This window comes from Platalea leucorodia (genome assembly GCF_965183815.1).
Source record: "Platalea leucorodia genome assembly, chromosome: 9".
NCBI lineage: Eukaryota > Metazoa > Chordata > Aves > Pelecaniformes > Threskiornithidae > Platalea > Platalea leucorodia.
Window position 1 is genome coordinate 36,046,647 of NC_138831.1, and position 21,358 is coordinate 36,068,004.

The 21,358-nt window shown below is 38.4% G+C and overlaps 1 protein-coding gene across 1 annotated transcript in view; it reads right to left on the reverse strand.

Moving 5' to 3' along the window:
• LOC309595283 (uncharacterized protein) overlaps positions 1–21,358 on the reverse strand; it is a 61,369-nt gene that overhangs the window by 11,592 nt on the left and 28,419 nt on the right. The window contains exons 10-13 of the mRNA XM_082322048.1: positions 18,519–18,624; positions 5,208–5,291; positions 4,687–4,787; positions 3,180–3,222 (exon numbers count right to left, since the gene is read on the reverse strand). Coding sequence (XP_082178174.1) covers positions 3,180–3,222; positions 4,687–4,787; positions 5,208–5,291; positions 18,519–18,624 — 334 coding nt within the window. The remainder of the gene's footprint in view (positions 1–3,179; positions 3,223–4,686; positions 4,788–5,207; positions 5,292–18,518; positions 18,625–21,358) is intronic.

The following is a 21,358-nucleotide window of genomic DNA, read 5'->3' on the forward strand; positions in this document are numbered from 1 at the left end:
CAGTAGCCCAGTCAAGTGATGGCCATCCAGTTCACTGCATGTCAAAATGCTCTTAAAATATAGCATAGACTTCAGTCCTTATTTGGTTTAGGAAAAAAAATCATTTAATCGAATAGTCAAGACAGAATTTACACAGAAAACTTTTACAGGAAAAATTCAATGCCTTGCTGCAGTCTTGGAAGTCTTGAGCAGATGATCATCATTTTGCAAGTCTCAGAGTTAAAATAGCTTGCAGTATTTCTAGAGGAGATCCTCAGGAGTATATTAAAAGTAGAATGAACTTCCTTTTGAAGTCTGTGTCAAAACAGCATTTTGATACTTCATCCTGCCCTCTGCTACCATTCACTGAGCACCTCACAGTCATCAGGTTCCCTTTTCTGAATTCTGGCCCAAAATAAAGGGATAAAGTATTTTTACTTATTTAAACTTGTCAGTTAATATCTTTGACAGCAACATGCATTTCCTTTTATCTATAAATACTGCCTTCAGCCATTCATCTTAAGTTTGAAGGTAAGTTTCACAAACCATGCTTCAGAAGTAAATTCCTGAAATATAGAGGGAGGATTTGGGCACAAAAAGTGCTAAAAGGCACTCTGTAGTGAAGTAAAGCTGCATCCCTAACGGACATGAATACGGCCAGCTGGGATTAGTTTTTAGTGTCTTTCTCTTCAAAACCAGGTACTGTCCAAGTAGGTGCTGTTAGCAGCCACTAGAGGGAGATACGATTACACAAGTACCAAGCTTATCCCTGAAATTCGAGTTGGGTCATTACCCATCATCTTTTGGGTACCTCGACATACACTTCCAATTTAAATGTTTTCTCATTTAGAGTTTCACTTCATGATCTTAGTTGTTCATAACCATAATTCATTCGGTTATTGATCAAATTAACTGTTATTTGGGAACTCTGTTCAGCAAACAGTCTCCCAAATTCACTCGAGCATCAAAACTTCATTCAATCAAAAATACCCTACGCACGGTTAAGACTACAGCTTCTCCAAGTGTCGGCTGTTTCCACGTCTTTAGTACCCAGGTACAAAACAATTCCTCTGCTTTGCATAATGAGAGGGTGCTTTGTCTGAGGACTGTTTTTATAGGGAGCAGACATTATTCTCGGGGACCTTCTCTTCAAGCCCTTTCCCACTACAGAGGTTTTGCGCCTCTTCTCTGGGAGAAGCTAGTTAAGCAAATGTGTGGTATTATGCCTGTTTACTAATCTGACAGCTGGAGGGTTTTCTTTGCCCTTTTGATATCTACGAGATCTTTTGCACTCCCTCATCACATGCAAAGTAAAGAGAGTTTCCTTTTAAAGCTATTAAAACTAACGATGTATTTTTTAGTTATTCTTTTTAAAAGAAACATTGAGCAGCTGTTAATGTTTGCAACTTTTATACTAGTGAAGATTACAGGCTTCCCTCACACAGTAGATAATTTACTTTTTTGTTAATGGCTTTGATTGCAATTATTGAATTTTGTGCATTGAGATTGTGTTTGACTTTTTAGAAAGAATGACCATTTTAAGTTCTCAGGAGTTGAACAGGTCACAAGAAAAAAACTAGCTTATGTGCAGAGGATGATCTGAGCACAAAAGCTGGAGAGGTCTGAGCTTCCCATTTTATTTTGTGTATGCTTTGATTATATCAAGCAATTCATGTTCCTGCAAGATACTTGTACCACATCAAAACAGCTTCTTTATTTAGTAGTTAAACAGCACAGCTACAGAATAAACAAAGTTCTCTAACAAATTCAGAAACCCATGAAATAATGCAGGAATAAGATTTGGATTATGAGATCAATATTATTATTTTAAATACAACTCTACTGAGTATACCTAATTTGAACAGACAGTACTGAATTTAAGAACTTGCATTAGATGGGAGATAAAAGCAATCGCTTTGTGAAGCCCTGTGGAAAGGTGAGTACCTCCTGGGACTGACCTTCAATGCAAGAACAATATTAACCATACAAAACATAAGTTGTTTGTCTTCTATAGCAGTTACTGCAATAAAAAAAAATGCCCTTCATTCATGTTAATAGAACTACAAGAAAATATTCATAATTCATTTTAGTTCACTAAGACTGGGAGATCAAAACAAGATGTAAAAAAATACCCTATATATATATTTAAATAAGTTCAGTACTAGATGCAGTCATTCCTGCTGGTACTTTGAAGTCAAGGATAATATTTTAAGTGCTTTGGAAGAAGAAAAAAAAAAAAAACCAAACCAACCCAGTACTCAAAAATCAAAATCCTGATTCAGGATTGCTATTGCTGTAGGAATTGCAGGGACTGCTGCAGGTTGCTATAGGCAAAATTCTGTTTAATGAAAATTCCTTCCTCTAATGGGAAAGTAAATAAAAATAAAAGTGACGGGGATTTTCCTACACAATTACTATTGAATGTATCACCAATAGTCACTCTATCCCATGACTGAGGAAGTGCAAACCAGTGCCCCAGTCCAACAAAGCAAAATCCATTATAATCCGCTCTATCGCTTACTGTTTTGAGCAACAAACACGACATTCATCTGCATGTGTTGAGGGAACTGTTTGAAACAGCCCAGTTGAATCTCTCCCTGCCAGCAAACGCGTGCTGGTTACAAGTGAACTTCTTCCAGGTGAACAGAGCCCTCAGCTATACCTGGTCTTTATGACAGGCGTGAACAGCCCTCACACTTTGTACACGACAAAGGGGGAGCTTTCAGACTAATGCCCACTGCCAGCGTAGTTTCAGATACTGCTTCTAGTAGTATTGAAAATAAAATACATTAAGAGCCTCATTACACAAACAGAATTACAACACAACTGAAGAAAAAAAAACTGTACAGTTATACAACTCCTTCCTTACAGGCATTTGAAATGACACATTGCACTAGACAGCTTCTAAAGAAGCAATATTGACTGCTGTTTCACTCATCCCGCTTCTTCCATATCCCCCTCACAGTTAATGTCAGTAGTAGCTTCAGATATGAAGTTACTAAAAAGTTGCTTTCAGGATAAATTTAGCAAGACTCCATGCTGCTGTTCTTCTCTATGACTTGATAAAAATGTATCTAATCAAGCTGCAAAGGCGCAAGATATTTGCTTGTGTTTAGAAAGCACGTTGACTTGAATGCTCAAGATGTACTGTTCTTTGTGCTAAATTCCAACACTCTCTTGAATGGGGTGTATGTCCTCACTGGCCTTGCACTTTCAGGAGATCTTCTGTTCTCGGTACTTGTACTGTTAAAGAGACAAGAAAAAGCTTACAGAGGTAATGTCAGAGTATCCGACAGCTGGGCTGGAAATGCCACGGCAATGAACTTGTGCCTTGTTATTGATATTGACAGGCTAAAAGTAAACTATTCAGTGTATTTGATATGTCCTATATTTCTTTTCTATAATGCCACAAAAAAAATATTTGATAAAAACGGTGGCAGATATTGAAAAGTTTACATGCAGGCATCTGCTGGAGCTCATATTGGAACGTCCAGCAATACAGCTACTAGGACTAAGGATCCTGCAACAATAAAGACAGCAATATTACATTTGAGAACACGTTCATTGTGAAGAGTAATTCCATAAAATCTGAGCTGCATAGAGGTAAATTTCTGCATAGAGAGAAATCTCAAAAATAGGAAAATTATCAGATAAGTAGGGGCTGTGGTTACATACAGAGGGGCCCCAGAGAGGACAACATGCTTTCTGTTGACACCATGAGTGAAAAACACTGTTTTTGAGGTTTCAAAACTCATGCCATTAAAATATGCTCTAGGCTGAACACTGAGATGATTGTATTTTTAAATCGGGAAGGAAATTTTAGTTTGTATTGCAGCTTGCTGATTTCATATGCTAATTTACATTCCTCAAACTAAATTATTCAATTTGCAGGGCAGTTAAGATGAGCAAGTTTACTTGTTGGATGGTCCTCCTTACCTTACTGTTTTGGCTTCTGTTTTGCCCTTGCCTGTGGTGACTTGTTGGGGGGAAGATTCAAGTGCAAGTCCCCAGCCTTGCTCCCAGGGCTCAGTGCAACCCTGTTGCAGTGTTCAGGGCAGAGAAAAGGGAGGAGGAGAAGGGGAGGCACAAGACCTGGATCTTTACAAAGCCGGGCTACAGAGCCACTGGCCACCACAGATCAGAGACAACCATTCCAGTGCAGAAGTGCTAATGTTACTGCACTGTTTATTTGGCAGTCTTCCACCTAGGGCTAGGATATCTCCAGAAATTGCTGCAGCGCTAAACTGTTAGTGTTGGTGTTACCTGCCCTTTAAAGTGGTCCTGGACACATCTCCCGGAACACAAAGAATAAAGCATGCATGAAGCCAGCATTAACCAGCCTCAGGGTAGATCTGCCCATTGTCTTCTGCTGCACTGCCAGCAGACACATTTCATCAATATTTCCCATATTTCACAAAGTCAGATCTGTTGACTTCTAGCTTTACTCCCTGCTTAAATCACGTTACTGTAAATAAGTACTCCCCAAGGGTTTGCAATATGTTTGCATCTTAAAAAAAAAAAAAAAAAAAAAATCCTACTCCGTAAGTCACTGAAGTACACTACACCCAGTAGACGTGCTCTTTTAAACTTAGGAAAATTTTGCAAACCTCCACAATCCACGGTTTATTAGCACAATGGTTTACTAATACAGCACCAATAAGGAACTTATGAAGAAGTTTCCTATGAACAAGCAGAAAACCTAAATACCTGTATGGAAGATCACATCCTACACCAGTATCTCTGGTTTCTATATTGGTCTTTGGTTGGTTTTCCATCAAGTAGTCCAATTTATCTTGTAATTCTTTATTCTGGAAAACAGTAATCTTCATTAGAAGCTTCTCTTATTTAAAATAGGTTAATTAAACAAGGAAATAAAATTGCACATTGGCTTCTCCCCACAAGAAATAATGTAAAAGTATTTATTGAGAAAATAAAGGAATCCTTATTTCTGGGAAAAATATAACAGTTTTATAATTACTTAAAACAGAAGCTTCTGAATAATACTGTTATAAAATTGTATGTTAAGAAACTTAGCATGAATATTGAGACTCTGGATTACATACATTCCTCATGTGACAGGTGTCATAAGTTTGATTTCCATACTGAAGAACAGCAAATACATGTAGTAAATATGCATCCAGATAACATCAGGTGACATCATTGGTTCAAATTTTATTTGGTTTCATAAAATAATCACAATAATATAGACTTAAAAGGTAATGCCTTACCTCACATTCTAGGAAAGAGATTTTTTCTAAAAGCTGTATTATAAATAATTCCTTTTCTTTTACTTTCTTCCTTAGCATTTCAATCTATGAAGAAAAATAAAGACATTTAGTCTAATGGGGATGGGAAGAGGAAGAAAAAGACTGAGATACTGCAGGAAGGAAACATGTTTGATTTTATAGTTCAGCAACAATTGAATACCTATACATATTCACAAACTGCTTTAATCCATGGATTAGCATCATCCCATACAATTAGGATCGCTTGTATAAAGATGATACATGTATACTAACATAGCTTTTAAGAATTTGTATTTTTCTGGAAAGAGAACAGAAACTCAAACACTGTCATGCAACAAAGCAAACTAGGGAAAACTCCATCTTTGATTCAAAGGCCTTTGCTCTAGTCAATTCTAACTACATCCAGAAATATGTTGCACATTTACTAGTTTATTGAAGGTCTTATTTGTTCAGTTATTTCCTGGCATACCAGACTCCTTGGAAAAAAAGTGCATTTTCATTTTATACCTAGGGAATGGAAAGAAGTTATTTATTTTAATTTTCATGAACATTTGTAGTTAGCTGCACCAGAAGCATTGCATCTAATACTGTTCTATATGGAACAGAAGACAGTCTTCCTTATATTCTGGGATTTCTGCTGGTCATGGAGGCATATAACAAGAACTTTTGTATTAAATCTTTCCCTGCTACCAGCACAAGCAGGTATGACCAGAGAAACTGGGTATGACCCAGAGTTCATACCAGTCCCTTGCTGCTGGCCCAAAGCTGTTCTGATTGTGTGCAAATGGCTTTCTAAAGCTTCTACAGCCACAGCTTTCCTTTTCCATTCTTCTGAAGCCTTTGCTTAAAGCAAGACTTGCTGTGTGAGGTTCGTACTGTTATCAGCAACAGTGTAAGAGACCTGTTGACTGGCACAGAGGTCAGTTCCTTTCAGTTGACCACACTGAGGAGACAATAGCATCTACTGCAAACAAACTGAATTTTCCCCTTGGACCAAAGGAAAAGTCACTTGTTATTCTCTCTCAACCCCTGCTGACTACACCTACTAAAATAGCGGCTAATAAAAAGAGCAAAACAAAACAGTAGCTAAATAACAATTTCAATTGTTACTGCTTCCCCGGGAGGCAGTTCAGGTTATTACTCATAGACAGCTGTAGACACACGCCACTTTACAAGCACAGAAGACAAGGTGCTTCCTATATCTGTAGTTGCAGTCTACTTCAGATGCAGAAAGCAGTGTTAAAAGTATTTCTGAGGAGAATCATCAGAAGTGCACTGAAAGATCAGTTTGAGGGAGAAGAGGGATTCTGCATCATATTTGCATGCAGGTAAGGACTGGGAGAAGACAAATTTCCCACTGTGTTCTGTGCTCCTGCAAGTCTTGTCCTGCAGCAACAGCAATGAAAGCTGATAGCAGTGGATGCTCTTTTTGCTCTCAGTGTTAATTGGTATCAGGTCAGTAATTTTTCCAATTAAATTTCAATCCACCTTTCTTGAACAAGCCATTTCAGCTCAGACGACATGGAAGTCAAAACCCCTATTTTCGCCCTATTAAGTCCGTGGGAATGTGTCTCTCAACTGAGGTGCGGCAACATCATTAGCTAAACCCCTCTCCCAGCTTCATGCCAGCTCTCTTCAACTAGGCAGAGCCCAACCAACAGCTTCTGCTTTACCAAACAGGGCATTATCTAAGGCAATCGTCTCCACAATTCATTAAAGTAAATTAAAGATATAAAAAGTTTCTGCTCTTAAGCCTGAAAGCAGAATCAGAAGTAAACCAAGCTAGTAAATGGATGGTTCACATCACAAATGGAATGCCAAAGTCTGCCATGCACAGCTTTTATGTATATATAAAAAAAGTACACCCGTTAAAGCTGTGTTAGATGAGGAAAGAAAGATATTCAAACTGCCATTACAGCACTAGATAAGTGTCCATCCCGCACATTCCTTCATATTTTTGGGCAATATGCCAACAGTGGGGAAAAAAAAAACCCTCATATCTATGCCTATAGCTTTTTTATCACAAGAAAACTATAAAAATACCTATGCTTAATTAAAAAAAAAAAAAAGGTATTTTCTATAATACTTCACATTAAGTGAGGTAGCTTTATTTTGTCAAGTTATTGATTGTCTGTGGGGTTCATTGATACAATTTTAAGGAAAAAAGTAAAAAGTATTTGGTAGTAAAAAATTTCGTGGACTTTTACTAAAGTGAGTTCATTTTGTAGAGCAGCCAAACTGGAATCAAGGAAAGCTCAGAATACATTAATTTTTCCTGGCAGTCATTATGTTACACTGATATGCAAGAAAGACCATTTGTAAATACTTGGGTCAAATTTTCCATGCACTCTCACCAGTCACTTTTTAACTCTATATCTTAAAATCAATTTTGTGAAGAACATTAACAAACCCTTTCAAAACCACCAGTCTAAAACTTTTCACCATGTCTGGAAACAATGATTAGTAGAAATATTCACATCCTGCTAAAAAGAGAATAATAAAATACTTGAAAGTACAATAATCAAAACAACAGTAGTACTATCATCCTCCCAAAAATTTACTGCTGGGTGTTATAAAACATTTCAACCAAAACATACAGAACTATGAAAAAAATGAAGCAAAACAAATGCATAAATTAAACCAAAATATGAAACGTTATAAAACCAACTCAACTTTCATTTAGTCTTCATGATCTTCAGTTATCACATCTCATTGACACAATGATCAGCTGTAACTTGGAAAAGCTAAAGCGTAAACTCCATACAGTAAGCGTTCTCAGCTGAACAGTTACAGAATATGAGTGCTATCATCATCCATCTTTCCCAAAAACAGATATTTCCTTTTTTTCTTTTACTTTAAAGTGCATGTAAAAACTCTCCATGTCATCTAAAGCTATTATCATTTCAGTTTTCAAATCACAGAAACACAAAGTTGTAGCATTTTCAGAAAATCATAGAACGTATTTTGATATTCATATTTAATTACAACTTTGTTTAATAGTATGACTAAATTAAGTCAGCTATATCTTCACTGGTTCAATAGCTTCAGTCCTGCCAATAAATTCCACTTCAGAAAAGATAAACTGCTCTTTTAGGACTTTCAAGTGAGTCTTCTCTGTTAATATTCTGTTCTCCTATTATGCATACAAGGAGATAATTTTAACACCAGTAATCAGTACAACACAAAGACGACTGAAGCCAAGCACAGCTACGTGATCAGTGAAGGGTTTTGCTCCGACAGATATCCATTCTTGTTATTGAAGATAATATAGCTCATCAGCTGCCTATTCTGTTTTTTACATCAAACACAAAATATTTCTGTTTCCACATAAGTGATTGAATTATCTATTATCCAAAAGCAAGACCAAACTCTTGTGTTTCATAGCCATTTACCTTAAGTTATATTCACTCTATGATACAAAGGCTCTAAGACGTGAAATAAACTGTGACAGTAACCATAAAGTTTACCAGTACTGTATACAAATAGATTTAGTGTCCGTTAAAATTAAACTTATATTTGTTTATTCTTCACATTGGCTACAGAGACACAAACTCCCTAAGGATGTTTTTGAGTTATTTCAACTAGAATAGTCTGAAGGGAAAAATGAGCAGGGACACCTTAAAAATCTAACAGAGAATACAAAGAGGAAGACCTTGACAAACAGCTTCTTCCCCTTCCCAAACACAAACTTGAACTCCAAAAAGACATTTTGTAATTTGTCAGGAATGTTACTGCTTTTACTTTTTGAAAATCCTCAACAGACTGGCAGACTGAACCATACACCAGAGCACTCCCTGCCTCATTTTAACATCTTTACATAGAACCAGTCAGCACCCATTAAATCGATCTACTTTGTCCCTCTGAAGAATTATGCCAGAATTTTAAAATAAGCCTTCTCCTCTACAGTATGGAGAAGAGACAATGTGATACTATATCATCACATGCACAAAGTCTTAGTCTGGCAGTGAAACAGAACGGAATGATGAGACCATGCAGATACAGATATGATAAGGCTGTGAATTGGGTAATTTACATAAAACTTTTGGTGGATCTTTAGAACATTATGGACTCAAAGACACAACCACACAGACCAAATATATTCCAGGAGGAATAAATTCAGCAGTGGCTAAAATGAGAGAGGCTGTTTCAGTGCCAGGAAAAAACTCCCGCAGTCCCTGCTCCCCAGATGCAGTAGAGCTACCCTTTGAGGCCACTGCAGAAGGAAAGCAGGGCCAGAATGTAGCAGGGCACCCGTATTACTTCATACGGGCATGCTGCGCCCCCAGACACATGGCCAACTACTTGTCTCAGCAGCTACTGCAGTCCAAGGGCTGAAACAACTTCCAAAGTTATGACACACCTTTAAACCTACCCATAGGCCTGACATAGATGACACATCCCACCAGAGCAGTTTACTACAAAAAAGTTTATTTACTGACTAAGGACTTGAGTACACATCATCTTATGCCATTAGCACCAGGTGTGAGCAAACCTGATTTGATTAACCCTTGAGGGGATACGTCACAGGAAACAAGGAAAACCAAGATTAACTTTAGGGGATTATATTAATATATTTCTATATTAAATAAAATGCAACATTAATTCAATACATTTATATAAGTCACATTGCATAAAGTAAAAGTGATGGTTTCCTTTGAGAGAGGAATGTAACAAGAACACCGTATCATAACGCTGATATTGGGTAAAAGCACTTCAGAAATGAAATTCATGCCTTGCTACCTAATGTCATTTTGATTTTTCCATAAAAATGTTAGTTATGGCGAACTAAAATAAGATGATAACACTTACAGCACCATAAACCTGTATTGCACAAACCCAAGTCTTGAGAGTGTCTTTGTTTCAAGGAGTTGCATAAAGCAAGAGAAAAACTAGCAGGTGACAGAGCAATAGATTTTGACTTTTGGTTGAATATAAGGTAAGGAGAAGAAGAGGAGGAGCAAGATAGGTCAAACAATACTGAACTGAGGGCCCAGGTGGTGGCCAGAATAGCCTAGGGTCAGAAACAAATCAGTGCAAGCCAAAGACTCTCAGCTTCCATGGACTGACTCTTGGATCTGAGTCACATCTGGACTGACTCCAGGACAAAATTATCACCAAGATGTTCCTACATTTTCTTTGCTCAATGCCCAAGGTCTATAATCTACCTCATTCTTGCTGTGTAGGCAGACTTCAGCATTTCAGCTCACTGACAGCTCAGCAACGTGCTCCCAAATCTGGCTTTTGCACAACTACCCTCTTGGATTTCTCCATCATTTTCTACAAGCACTATTCTGGTACATCCTTCACCCTCTCAGATTTCTCCATAATTTTCTACAAGCACTATTCAGGTACATCCTTCAGCCTCTCCTCTTCCAACCTTCTCTAGAAGTGCCCAGACCTTCCCTAGCACTTACCTCTTGTCCAGACTTGCATTGTTAGACTGACTAGCTGTTCTTTTCCCTCCACGTTTCTACCACCTTCATTTCTACAACCTTCAGGTCCACAACAAGCAGTCAAACAAAACTGGCAACCTACTTAGCAATATCATTTTACATTAATGAGCCACTCATTCCTTTCAAAACAGTTTGGCTAATAGTAAAAATGTGAATTTAGCAACCCTGGGCCACACCATCACCCTTTTTCCTATCACTTCATTCTCTCTTGCCTCCCCCACCCCACTGTATTCATTGCTCCTGCTTTCCCTTCTCCTGTTGGGAGACATCTGACTATTCCAAAACTGGGAAGGGAAGAGCTACAAGGCCAAAGCTACAGTTTGGAATTTATCTGGTCTGCCAGCGACTGAGGGGCACCATGTGCTCTTAGGCCATCCCAGGGGCTGGGGAGCAGAACACATTCCCCCCAGTGCTCTAACAACTAGGGCAGATGAAGTCCCTGGCTCAGTCACTCAGTACACACACGCTGCTCAGGAGCTCTGTGCCCGGCGACAGGCCAACGCGGCAGGGTGCACGTGAGCTCAGCCCTTCGGCCACCCCACTTCAATCCCCGGCATTTGGCTGTCGGGCACAGGAAGGGCACCTGATCTCTCCCCGTCATGGCAGGATCCATGAAGCTCCCTGCAGATTGCGCTGGGTGTGCAGCTTGCATTTCACATACCCACTACAATTTCTAATGATTGGAATCAGCACACAAGGCCCCATATGCAATGTGAATCATCCTGAATTTATCCACTGGCTCAGGATTAATATGGCCACAGCACTTCTCTTCAAGCTCTCTCCTCCTTGATTCGGTCCTATTGCTGTTACCACCTCTATGCTTTTGCCTCCTTCTGAAACCTTGAGGTCATTTCTCTCAAACTCCCTCAACCTCCAGATTGCCACTTTATCTTGTAGCAACTCCCAGAAAATTCAATTCTTGTCCATCCCATCAATGAAGATGTTTCTTTCTCACTACTGCACTTATAGAGTCTCCAATACATCTCCTCAAATACCAAACAAAATTGTCATGCTACTTAAATGGACTGTCTAAATACTTTCTAGGAAGAGCTGCCCTTCTGATTTTCTCTTGCTCCACCAAGCAAGTAAACTTTGCTTCACTAAGGTGGAGAGCTAGACGTACAAGTCAACAGCATTAAATTGATCTCATGGATAGAACACCTAAGAACAGTCAAGAGGAGAATCACGAGACCTAAAAGAAGAGTCTCTACAGAAATGCTGGACATGCGAGTAGTGATATTAGAAGGGAAGTCAACAGAATTACAAAGCAATTAAAGCAGAAGGAAAAAGCATCTTAAGAGAGAATTAAAGTTGTGTCCAATTGTAGAGCTCTTATAAAGAAAGTCTGAAATAGCAAACTATTTTATTCTGTGTATTCAGGCACAGTTCTGGAGGCTTGAAATATACAGTGATCTATTGGATTGGAACAGATCCAGCTGTTAGGTAAACTCAGTCAACATTTACCACTTGATATTATCATCCATTAGTGTAAAATATTTATCAGAACATGACAGTGTTAATATATTTAAGTATTATATATTATTCAAGTATCGTGTATTTTCCTTATTCATCTACCATTAATGGATTGGGCATCTGTAACACTGATACAGAGACATGAACAAACTGGTCATAAATATGACTAAACACAGGACAAACACATACTATATGATACAAAACAAGACAGACAAGACGTTGCAACATCAGCCTGAACTCTCAGAGGTAATTGGTGTAGAAGGAGAACAAGACTTTACTCAGTCCAATATTTCACTGGACCTTAAGTGGTATTTATCAGAGGCTAGTTAAGAGTGTTGAAATTTTTTCAGCGAACATAATACAGCAAACAGGAATAAGCACCTTCGCCTTTTAATCCTCCTTAAATCACTTGAGCAACCCCTCAATACTTTTTACATATTGTATTTAAAGAAAAAGTAAACAACTGATCGATTTAAGTTAATGCACCAACTTAGAGACCTTCCTAAACTAACAAGCTGCATAAACACATTATACCACTCTTTGATGTACATCTGTTGCTAAAGCAGGCTCACAGGGCCTAGATGTCCTAATGAGTTATAAACATTGGCACATTGTCTAACAGTTCAACCCACCTTATTAATAGCTACCTTAGTAATGTGCAAGTTTTCTAATTAATGACTTGGCCAGGCAATTCCCAGCTGAAAGAGCTGATGCTATGCATGTATAAACACTCTCACCAAACACCAGCAGTGATTCTACTTCTGCCAACAGATAAGCAATATACTGCATTGCTCAAGTCCACTGAGGCATGCCAAACACTTGAATTGGGGGTGGTGGTGAGTTATTTATGTCCTGCCATTTATCTTCTTCCTCCAAGCTCCCAAGGTGGGTTTCTCTTTCTACATTTGTTGTTGTGTGTTTTGTTGTTGTTTTGTTTTTACTGTAGGTACTATGCAATGCAGATTTTGATTAGTAAAAATTTGGCATCTGTTTGCGGCTGGTAATTCCATCTTCTCATCCTCTATGCTTCTGTGTGGCTTCTTTTACTTGACCTAAAATTGAAACTGTACCTCCATATTAAAACTGGGATATTTTGCTATATATCTGGAGTTGGAGTATCTTGACACAGAAGTTTTCAGCTGGTTATTAAGTTTTGGGTGGGAAAATTTCTTCTTTATTCCCCATTTGTGCAATACAATGTATCTTCTGTATTTGCGATATCATTTGCTCATTAGCACTTTGTCCTTTCATGCAAGTATCTTCCACAACAGAACAGGATACAGCTTCTCCCTGGCGTTTGGTCACCATCTATTATCCAAGGAATCTGAGACTAAAGCTGGAGAACAGCTCATGGGCCATGACCTAGAGACAGTTCAATTCAGTAGTTAGGGGAATTTCATGTGAAATCTGAGTTCTGTAGATAATTTCTTGGCATGGAATCAAATATCCTTTTCTCTTCTCAGTCCCCTTCAGAACAGCTCCCTATATCTGCATCAACCCACTTGCCTTGCTTACAAAATGTAAATGCTTATTTCCTTCCCCCTCCTGCTTCTGAACAATGAAACAATATTACATATAAAATAAGCTTATTGTGCCATGAAACTGCAATCCATTTCAGTGTCAATTGCACAGATCTCAAAAACTAAAGCTCTCTTAAATCTCTCCAGGTTTGAAATTGAGATCAAGCCAGGAAATACTTCTGTTGCCAATATAAAAATCAATGTTTTGATTTCATTTATCTTACACTAAACTCTTGCATCTCCTACACTGGCACAGACAGGATAAACTGATTGACCGTATCAAACGGATAACTTACAAGACAAGCTTTCACCCCTCTCACAGAACAGCAGCAATTTCAACCCTGAAAGAAACAATGTGGTAGCAGCTTCCCGGCCCTCCCATAGCGCCTCTGTGCCTGCATCTGCCTGCCCAATTCTGTCTCTGCATTGGAGACTCCTTAGTGGAAGGGCCTGAAGTTTGCATGCTTCCACCTTTCACGCTGTGAGTCTCCCTGCAAATTCTTCCTCTGATCAAACTGGCTTCTTCCTGGATTGTCTTTGAAAGTCTCTCTCTGCCCATCCATACTTTAAGATAGCTACAAATGCGAGGGCTAAGAAGAAACGAGAAGAGAGAGGAGAGAGAGTAAGAGAGGAGAGAGAGAAAGAGAGGGAAGAAAAGCTAATTGAGTCTACCATTAATAATGTTCACTGATTTCACCACTGAGCTCTGGGTGACCCACTCTAGCCATCTGTCTCTTCTCACTCTTTTTTTGAAAGCCTGCTATGTACAGTATGAGGAAAGGGCTGGGTTTCTACACTCCTGCCAAATGCAGGTCCTGCACTTTCAACTGCCAGCACTTCATGTAAAATGTACTGCACTAAGCTGGGAACAAATAGATTTATTTAACAAAAGTTCAACACAGGGATAAATCTGTCAGCCTTAAATCATCTGCAATCTCTCTCTAACGAGAGCATGAGGCTTTAAGATTATGCAGGATAACTTTCTGCTCAGCTGGTGCTCCAAGGCGCTGTGATCTTGGCTCTCACAGCAGAGAATACCTACAAGGCTGAAAAATGGGTGTGCGTGGGATCTAACACACAGAGATGTTGAAGGTCACAGACTCCAGCAAACTTCCATTTTATTTCTTCCATTTATTTTCTTCTGAAAGTTATTTTCTATGCTCCTATTTAATTTATGACTGGTTTGACTAGGTCAAGTTGAAAAAGATTCTATCAATGCCTGAGATGGAAGGATTTATTTTCAGAGAAAAAAATTAGAAGCAAATTATTTCTTTGCTAAGGAGTATAAGCACACTGAACTGTGATTGTCCTTCTCTGCCTAGGCTCAATTCCACAGGTCACCTATCTACTGCATTCAGTACCAACAAGATGGGTCCTATGAAAAGGAAGGCTTTAATACTCTCGTCCTCCATGGCTTCCTACTTTTGGTGCTTCTCTGCCAGCATCCCCTTTCATGCATGCCTAGACTAGGACTGACCACAGCCTCCCAACACACTTTTAAATGCCATCAAAACAGCACTAGAGGTGTTACACCTGCCTACTGCATCACAAAACTCCACTATAAAGCTTCTCTTTCACTTCCTCCTGACTACTTGCTGTTCTTTTACAGAATTCCCTGCATCTGTCACTTGCAAATAATCTGTTATCTTTCCCTAAAAAGGCCTGAAGAGCAACCTATTTTGTGATCCTTCAGCCAGCAGATTCATCTCGGTACTTGTTCAATTTTGACAGTTCTCCATATGAGTTTGAAGCAGCATATCTTGTTTGTTCAGCACCCCTTTGAAATGATGTTCATTTCTGTAGCTGCACTTTGTCTAAATTGGAGATGATAACAGCATAAACCCATTGTGGTTTACACTGAAAGAATAAACCCCTCATTTATACTTCAGATCTGTGTCCAAATATACCAAGATTAATACTAGATAAAGCTCATCCTGTAGTCAAGCAAGCATAGGCTTAACCATCATTCTCACCTAGTTCATACAGTAGCTTTGTTTCAGCTTCTAACAAAAGCACTGCTGATAATTTTGACTATTTACTTTCTTTCCACTTCTCTTCTGAGTTTCCCAGGTTAGCCTGTTCTCAGTCTATTCTCATGCAACAGAGAAGCTAAGTGTTTCAGAAAGCAGGCTTTCTAGGTGCTTTGATAATTCTTTCTTTCTTTCTCAATTATATTGTTTAAATGCAAGTTATTGATCATTATAATACCCTCATAAACCCTAAGATGGAATGTTATTTTACAGATACCAGCCATGAATGTATTGCAATAACGAGTAACATGGGAGGTTTTCATGACACTTTTCTAGATATTCCTAGCCATTACATTCTGCATTTGGTTAAATTTAATGGAGAGAGGGCGTGCATTTAAACATACCCTGATGAACACATTTTCTGGGACTTAAATAGTAGCGCAATTACAAAATCATTCCTATTTACTCTAGAAAGTATGTTTAGTGCTGCTGCTCCCTAGTTTTTAACTTAACTCCAGAACAGACTCTTCAGATAGCATTCCTTTTCAACAGCCTACCTTTTAAGAAGTACTTTTGTTGCCAATTTCTCAGCTTCTGTGCCATAGTTAGTAAGTGTTGCTTAAAGTGAGCCTAAAAATACTTTTCTAATATTTACATAGAGAAGAGCACAAAAGCATGAAAAATACCACATGCATGGATAGCTCAGGGCATACACATCTGCAGTGCTTTTTATCTTCCTTGCTTTATAGTGGACAGCTACTCTTCTCTGTACTACTAAAGCTGCTATTTTTAGGCCTTTAATTAAAATAGTCCAGTTTAAAATAGTGCATGCCAACTATATTGTCAGTATTTCCTCAAACACAGTACAAACACAAACAACGGATAGCACAAAATTAAAAAAAAAAACATTAAGTGCCTAATGTATTTGGTACCATCTGACCTGATCAAACCTCTGTTACAGGAGTCTTTAGTTAGCTCACTAGTGAAAATACAGATGTAGCTACAGGTGTTCATGCAGTTCTCAAGGAACCTGAATTAAAAGAAAAACTGAAACACACGAGGACACTAAAGGAGAGAGCAAAAATATATTCCCTGTGGCTACATGGCAGTCAAGGATTTGCAGAGAGATTTAATTGATTTTGAAAAGCAGGTAGTCAGACATCAATTAAAAGTAGACATATTTGACAGCTAAGCAGTGAGTTGGTCATCTAACATTCTACCTGTAAAATAGGATAACCAAAAGACCTAGAAGGACTTTCTGTGTATATGAAGGCACCAGCAGAGATACGTTACAAGGAATCAGCAAGGTAAACTCACCCATTAAACCTAATATTTATGAAATAATAATCATTGGCCTAAGCTTTACACATGTTTTTGCCAAAACACCCCATGGAACTGAAAGTATTTGTTACACCAATGCAGCCCACTGGAGGTCAAGTTACATCCAGCAGTTTAAAATATATTTAGTAATAAAGGGCAAAGTTTAGGCCACCATCCTCTTATATAGTACTAGAATCATCTGGGTTGCCACATGTATCACAAAGTGACATGTCCTTTAGGACTTTTGCTGAGAACAAAAGAGGCTCATAATATGATGGTTGGCTTACAGAGATGCAAAAAAGATTAAATAATTGTTCCCATAATCCATTAATTAGATGGACTGGATTATTAGATTGGAGAAGAAGTTTTCCTTAATAGAACACCATGGTATAAAGATTGTTATCTCAGTTTTAGGCCACCTGCTATGATGCTTGAAAATAGTGAAAATGGCAAACTGAACTAGAAACAAAACCTCAAGACTTTATACCAGTCTTCTATACTGATGATACAACAGAAGAACTTTAATGCAAAGAGATAGATATTTTTGCATCCCTCTGTGTAAAAGACACTTAGTATCACACATCTGATCATACAGCAGGACTACATCAGAATCTTCTAAAACAAACCAGACGTAGTTAAATGTATATATATAAATATAGGAGATCTATATATACATATAAAAAAAAAAAACACACCTTGATAAAAATGGAAAAACTCCATGTCTAATCAGAAATCCTATAATAGCACATTGTGAATGCAGAAAGAATGCCTTAGGTTAGAACGGTTTCCAAACATTTGATTTTGTGAATGTGTGGTGTCCAAACACAAATAAAAGATATTTCATGAATGCCTATCCTCTGTGCAATAGCAAGGCTCAGTGTAATAGTGCTGTCAGTCTACTTTGTAAAGTTCCAATTTAAACTTAATTTACCTATTTCCCATGTCATTCTTTCATCCACTTGGAGAAACAGGAATGTTTGCAATCACAGCCTTCTGACTGCTAAATAGTTTCTTGGCACATAGGTAGCCTGTAGCTTGAAGCAGCTTTCCAGCAGAATGCCACTTAAAATTTTACAGGAAATTATATCAGCTAAGGTGGTGTCCCAAGACCGGGGTAAAAAAAGATGAGTGGTGAAGAACCATGTTTGCCCCCCTATTTCTGTGAGGAATCACATTAAAAAAATAAAGAGCAGTTTTTGCCTTCCACTTCTGTACAGGAAGGAGACCCTTGATGACTAGTTTGCATTGTTTCTGCAGTTACCCTCCGAATGCGTCAAATTAAGTTGCAAGTTCTATGTTGTATTTCCTGGACTACCATGAAGAGTTCCAGAATCAGTGTCAGCCTAAAGATCACAGTATATAACCCACAGCCACTGGATTAAACTGCTTTCACCTAGTTTTTCTGCTTCACTAGCTCCAGATGCTTAACTCATGTTCCATTTTGTTTGTAACTAAGGTGGCATAAGGAAATTGCACACAAAACAGAGCTCTCTGTGGATTATGTACTAAAAGAATCAGCGTTCCCAAAAGACTCAGAATTGTTTTACTAGATCTCACCTCCTCAACCATGTGCTTGACTTTCTTCTGTTGGCAGTGGACCATATCATCCAGATGTTTGATTCGCTCTCTTAGGCTAGCTGCTACCTCTTCCAAATGCTGTGACCTAGCAGAACATGGAAGAATTAAGCATATCAGTGGGGAGCTATGCAGTATAAGCAAAACAAGAACAACCCCCACAATCCCACCATAAATCAGGAACGCTAGGTCTAGAGGCAGGCAAGTCAAATTCCACTGACAGATATCAATTTGTCCGAAGTACATTTTAAAGGTAATCTTTTAGTCAAAGTCACTGTCTCCACCCAAGTTAACTCACCTTTGTCTTGCATACTGGCACGCTTACTCAGAGCCTGAAGTGCTGACAATTAAACAATGTGACACAGCTCATCTCCTTAAGATGTCTGTTTTTCCTTGAAGTGAAAGGCATTTAGACAACTAGATCTTTATCATCAGAAATACACATTTATCCTGACTTATTACCACCTGCAAACTTTTTGGAAATAAATACTAAATAAAAGCCAGGAAGTACATCTGCTGGTGTCCTTTTAAAAGCTCTGCTGCAGGGAAGCCTTGAGTCAAGGATTTGGCATAGTTGCCAACAGCAGCAGAATGCTAACTGGAGTAGTATTAACACATCAACAGTCAGCAGGAATTGTTGTGGATGTTTTAAGTTTGTATGTATGACTGTCTAGATAGATTCTACATTTCTTCAAATCTGTTTAACACAGAAATTGAACACCCACAGAACTCCTGCCACAAGCTGGTTTGAAAGCTTTCCAAAAAAGTAGTCTTAGAATATGCAAAGAAACAGGAGGAAAGCTTTTTAATAAATTTTTGGCATGTTGGCCATGGGAGTCTCCATTTTTATCTGAACGTACAATTCTTGAAATTCTTCAAAGAAAGCAATTGCTTGCTTACAAAATAAACTTCTGTACTCCTAGGTTCAGGACTAGACAGAATTTGAGAAGTGGAGGAGGGGAATTAAAAACAAAAAGGCTTTCTTCATCTTGGTCTGTGCACAGCAGAAGAAACTGTTGAAGCTGCAAACAGAACAACCATTCTAAGGCAAAGCAGCAGATGGCAAACTGTATGACATGATTCCAATGAATGACTGAATTGTATGCTGTTTCCTCCCAGAAAGTCTCTATTAACAGTGAAGTACTCTACAGAATTGTAACTGCAGCACTTTGACAAGGACTCAAAAAATCAAGGCATTGCTGCAGGTTTTTTCAATCCTGCATATTAAGGTCTCACAAAAACACAATTTACACTTTGATTGCAATTGTAACACGTATTTCGTCTCTCATTGAAAGATTCAGAATTTTAAGCACTGATAGCAATGGAGCAATGGAACAGAGGTCCTTCCTCAGGTGGAGCTCAAGTGTCTGGTTGGGTGCAGACAAGTAAAGAGAACTTAAGAACAGACTTCAGCATCTGAACACAGATTCATTGCTTGCATTGCAGAGATTGCAACTGTGTGCCTGTTTGCATTGCACAGATTCATGTCTGAACATTGCCTTTACCCTTTTTTACTGCAGCATAACTTTTCATGCTGAGCGGACAGGGCAGGATTCACTGAAGCGAGAAGAGTATCTGTTATCCAGAGGTAAAGGAAGAAAGCAATTATCTTTTATCTCCATATTCTATGTTGTATGCAACATCTGTTCACTTTAAATTATTATTTTAACAAGCTGCTGTGAAAAGCCATTATTACCCTGAAACCGGATAAGCTGGTCACAGATCAATACAACTAGGCAGTGAGAGGCTCTCGGCAGGGACCTCCTTTTATGTTTATGCTTCCTACAGAACAGCGGGGTGCCAAAACCTCAACCTCTGGGTGCCACAGAAATATAAGTAGTTATCAAGTACAATTATTCAGTCTCTGCTTATAATTCATCTTTACCCACTCAAGTAGTGTCATATAAACCTTTGAGTGGCAGATGCAATTTTCACTCCAACAGCAGTTTATGCTATTTCAGCGCTGGATAGATTTCTCTTGAAACTTTGCCTCTGGCTTTCCTTGAAGCTTTCTTGTGCCTGGTCATGGTGCTCTGTCAGTCTCAAAGAAGCATCAAATGGATGCACCTGCCACCTGTGGGCAGAAACAGCACATCCATACCACTAGATCTTTCTTCTAAGCCTCATGCTTTCGAGAACAACCATTCACAGAGGTCTCACTGCCAATGACATCATCCTCACTTTCCCCAAATAACTTCATAGATAGATTATTTCTGCACTGTGATGCTACGTAACAGATTTCTTCCACGCCTTCACTTTGTTCATGTGCATATGTTAATGTGCACCACACGTGTAAACCTGCCCCTCCAAGCCTCAAATATATTCACCACTTTCCCTCTTTTATACAAAAAAAGACACCCCTGGCAGTTATATGTAAAACTCCTCCTCTCTTCAGCAGTTCATCTTTTCAAAGGGGATGTCCTACAGCTTAATACAGGATACAAAACGTCTTTTAAAACTGTGTTGAACAGTCTAGAAGGAGATAATGAAAGTATTCATAGTCAGGATCATACTGTGTTGAATTTGGGAATCCAGATTTAAGAAAAATGCAATCCACAAATATGTCACAACTTTTTCCATCTAAAATGTACTCTGCATGTTTGCAAACAACTTTTCAAGAAACATGCATGACAGTGGTTTTGTTGCAAAAATTAATCCTCTTGATATTTTACATGTAAATAAGCTTACATTCAGATGGACAATCCCTACCAGACCACAGTTTTAAAGTTAGAAAAAGTAAAATTCAGGTGTCTTCAAAAAGAAACAAATAAACCCCTAAAGTTTCCTAGCAATACTAGAAGTCCCAGACAAGACATATCTCA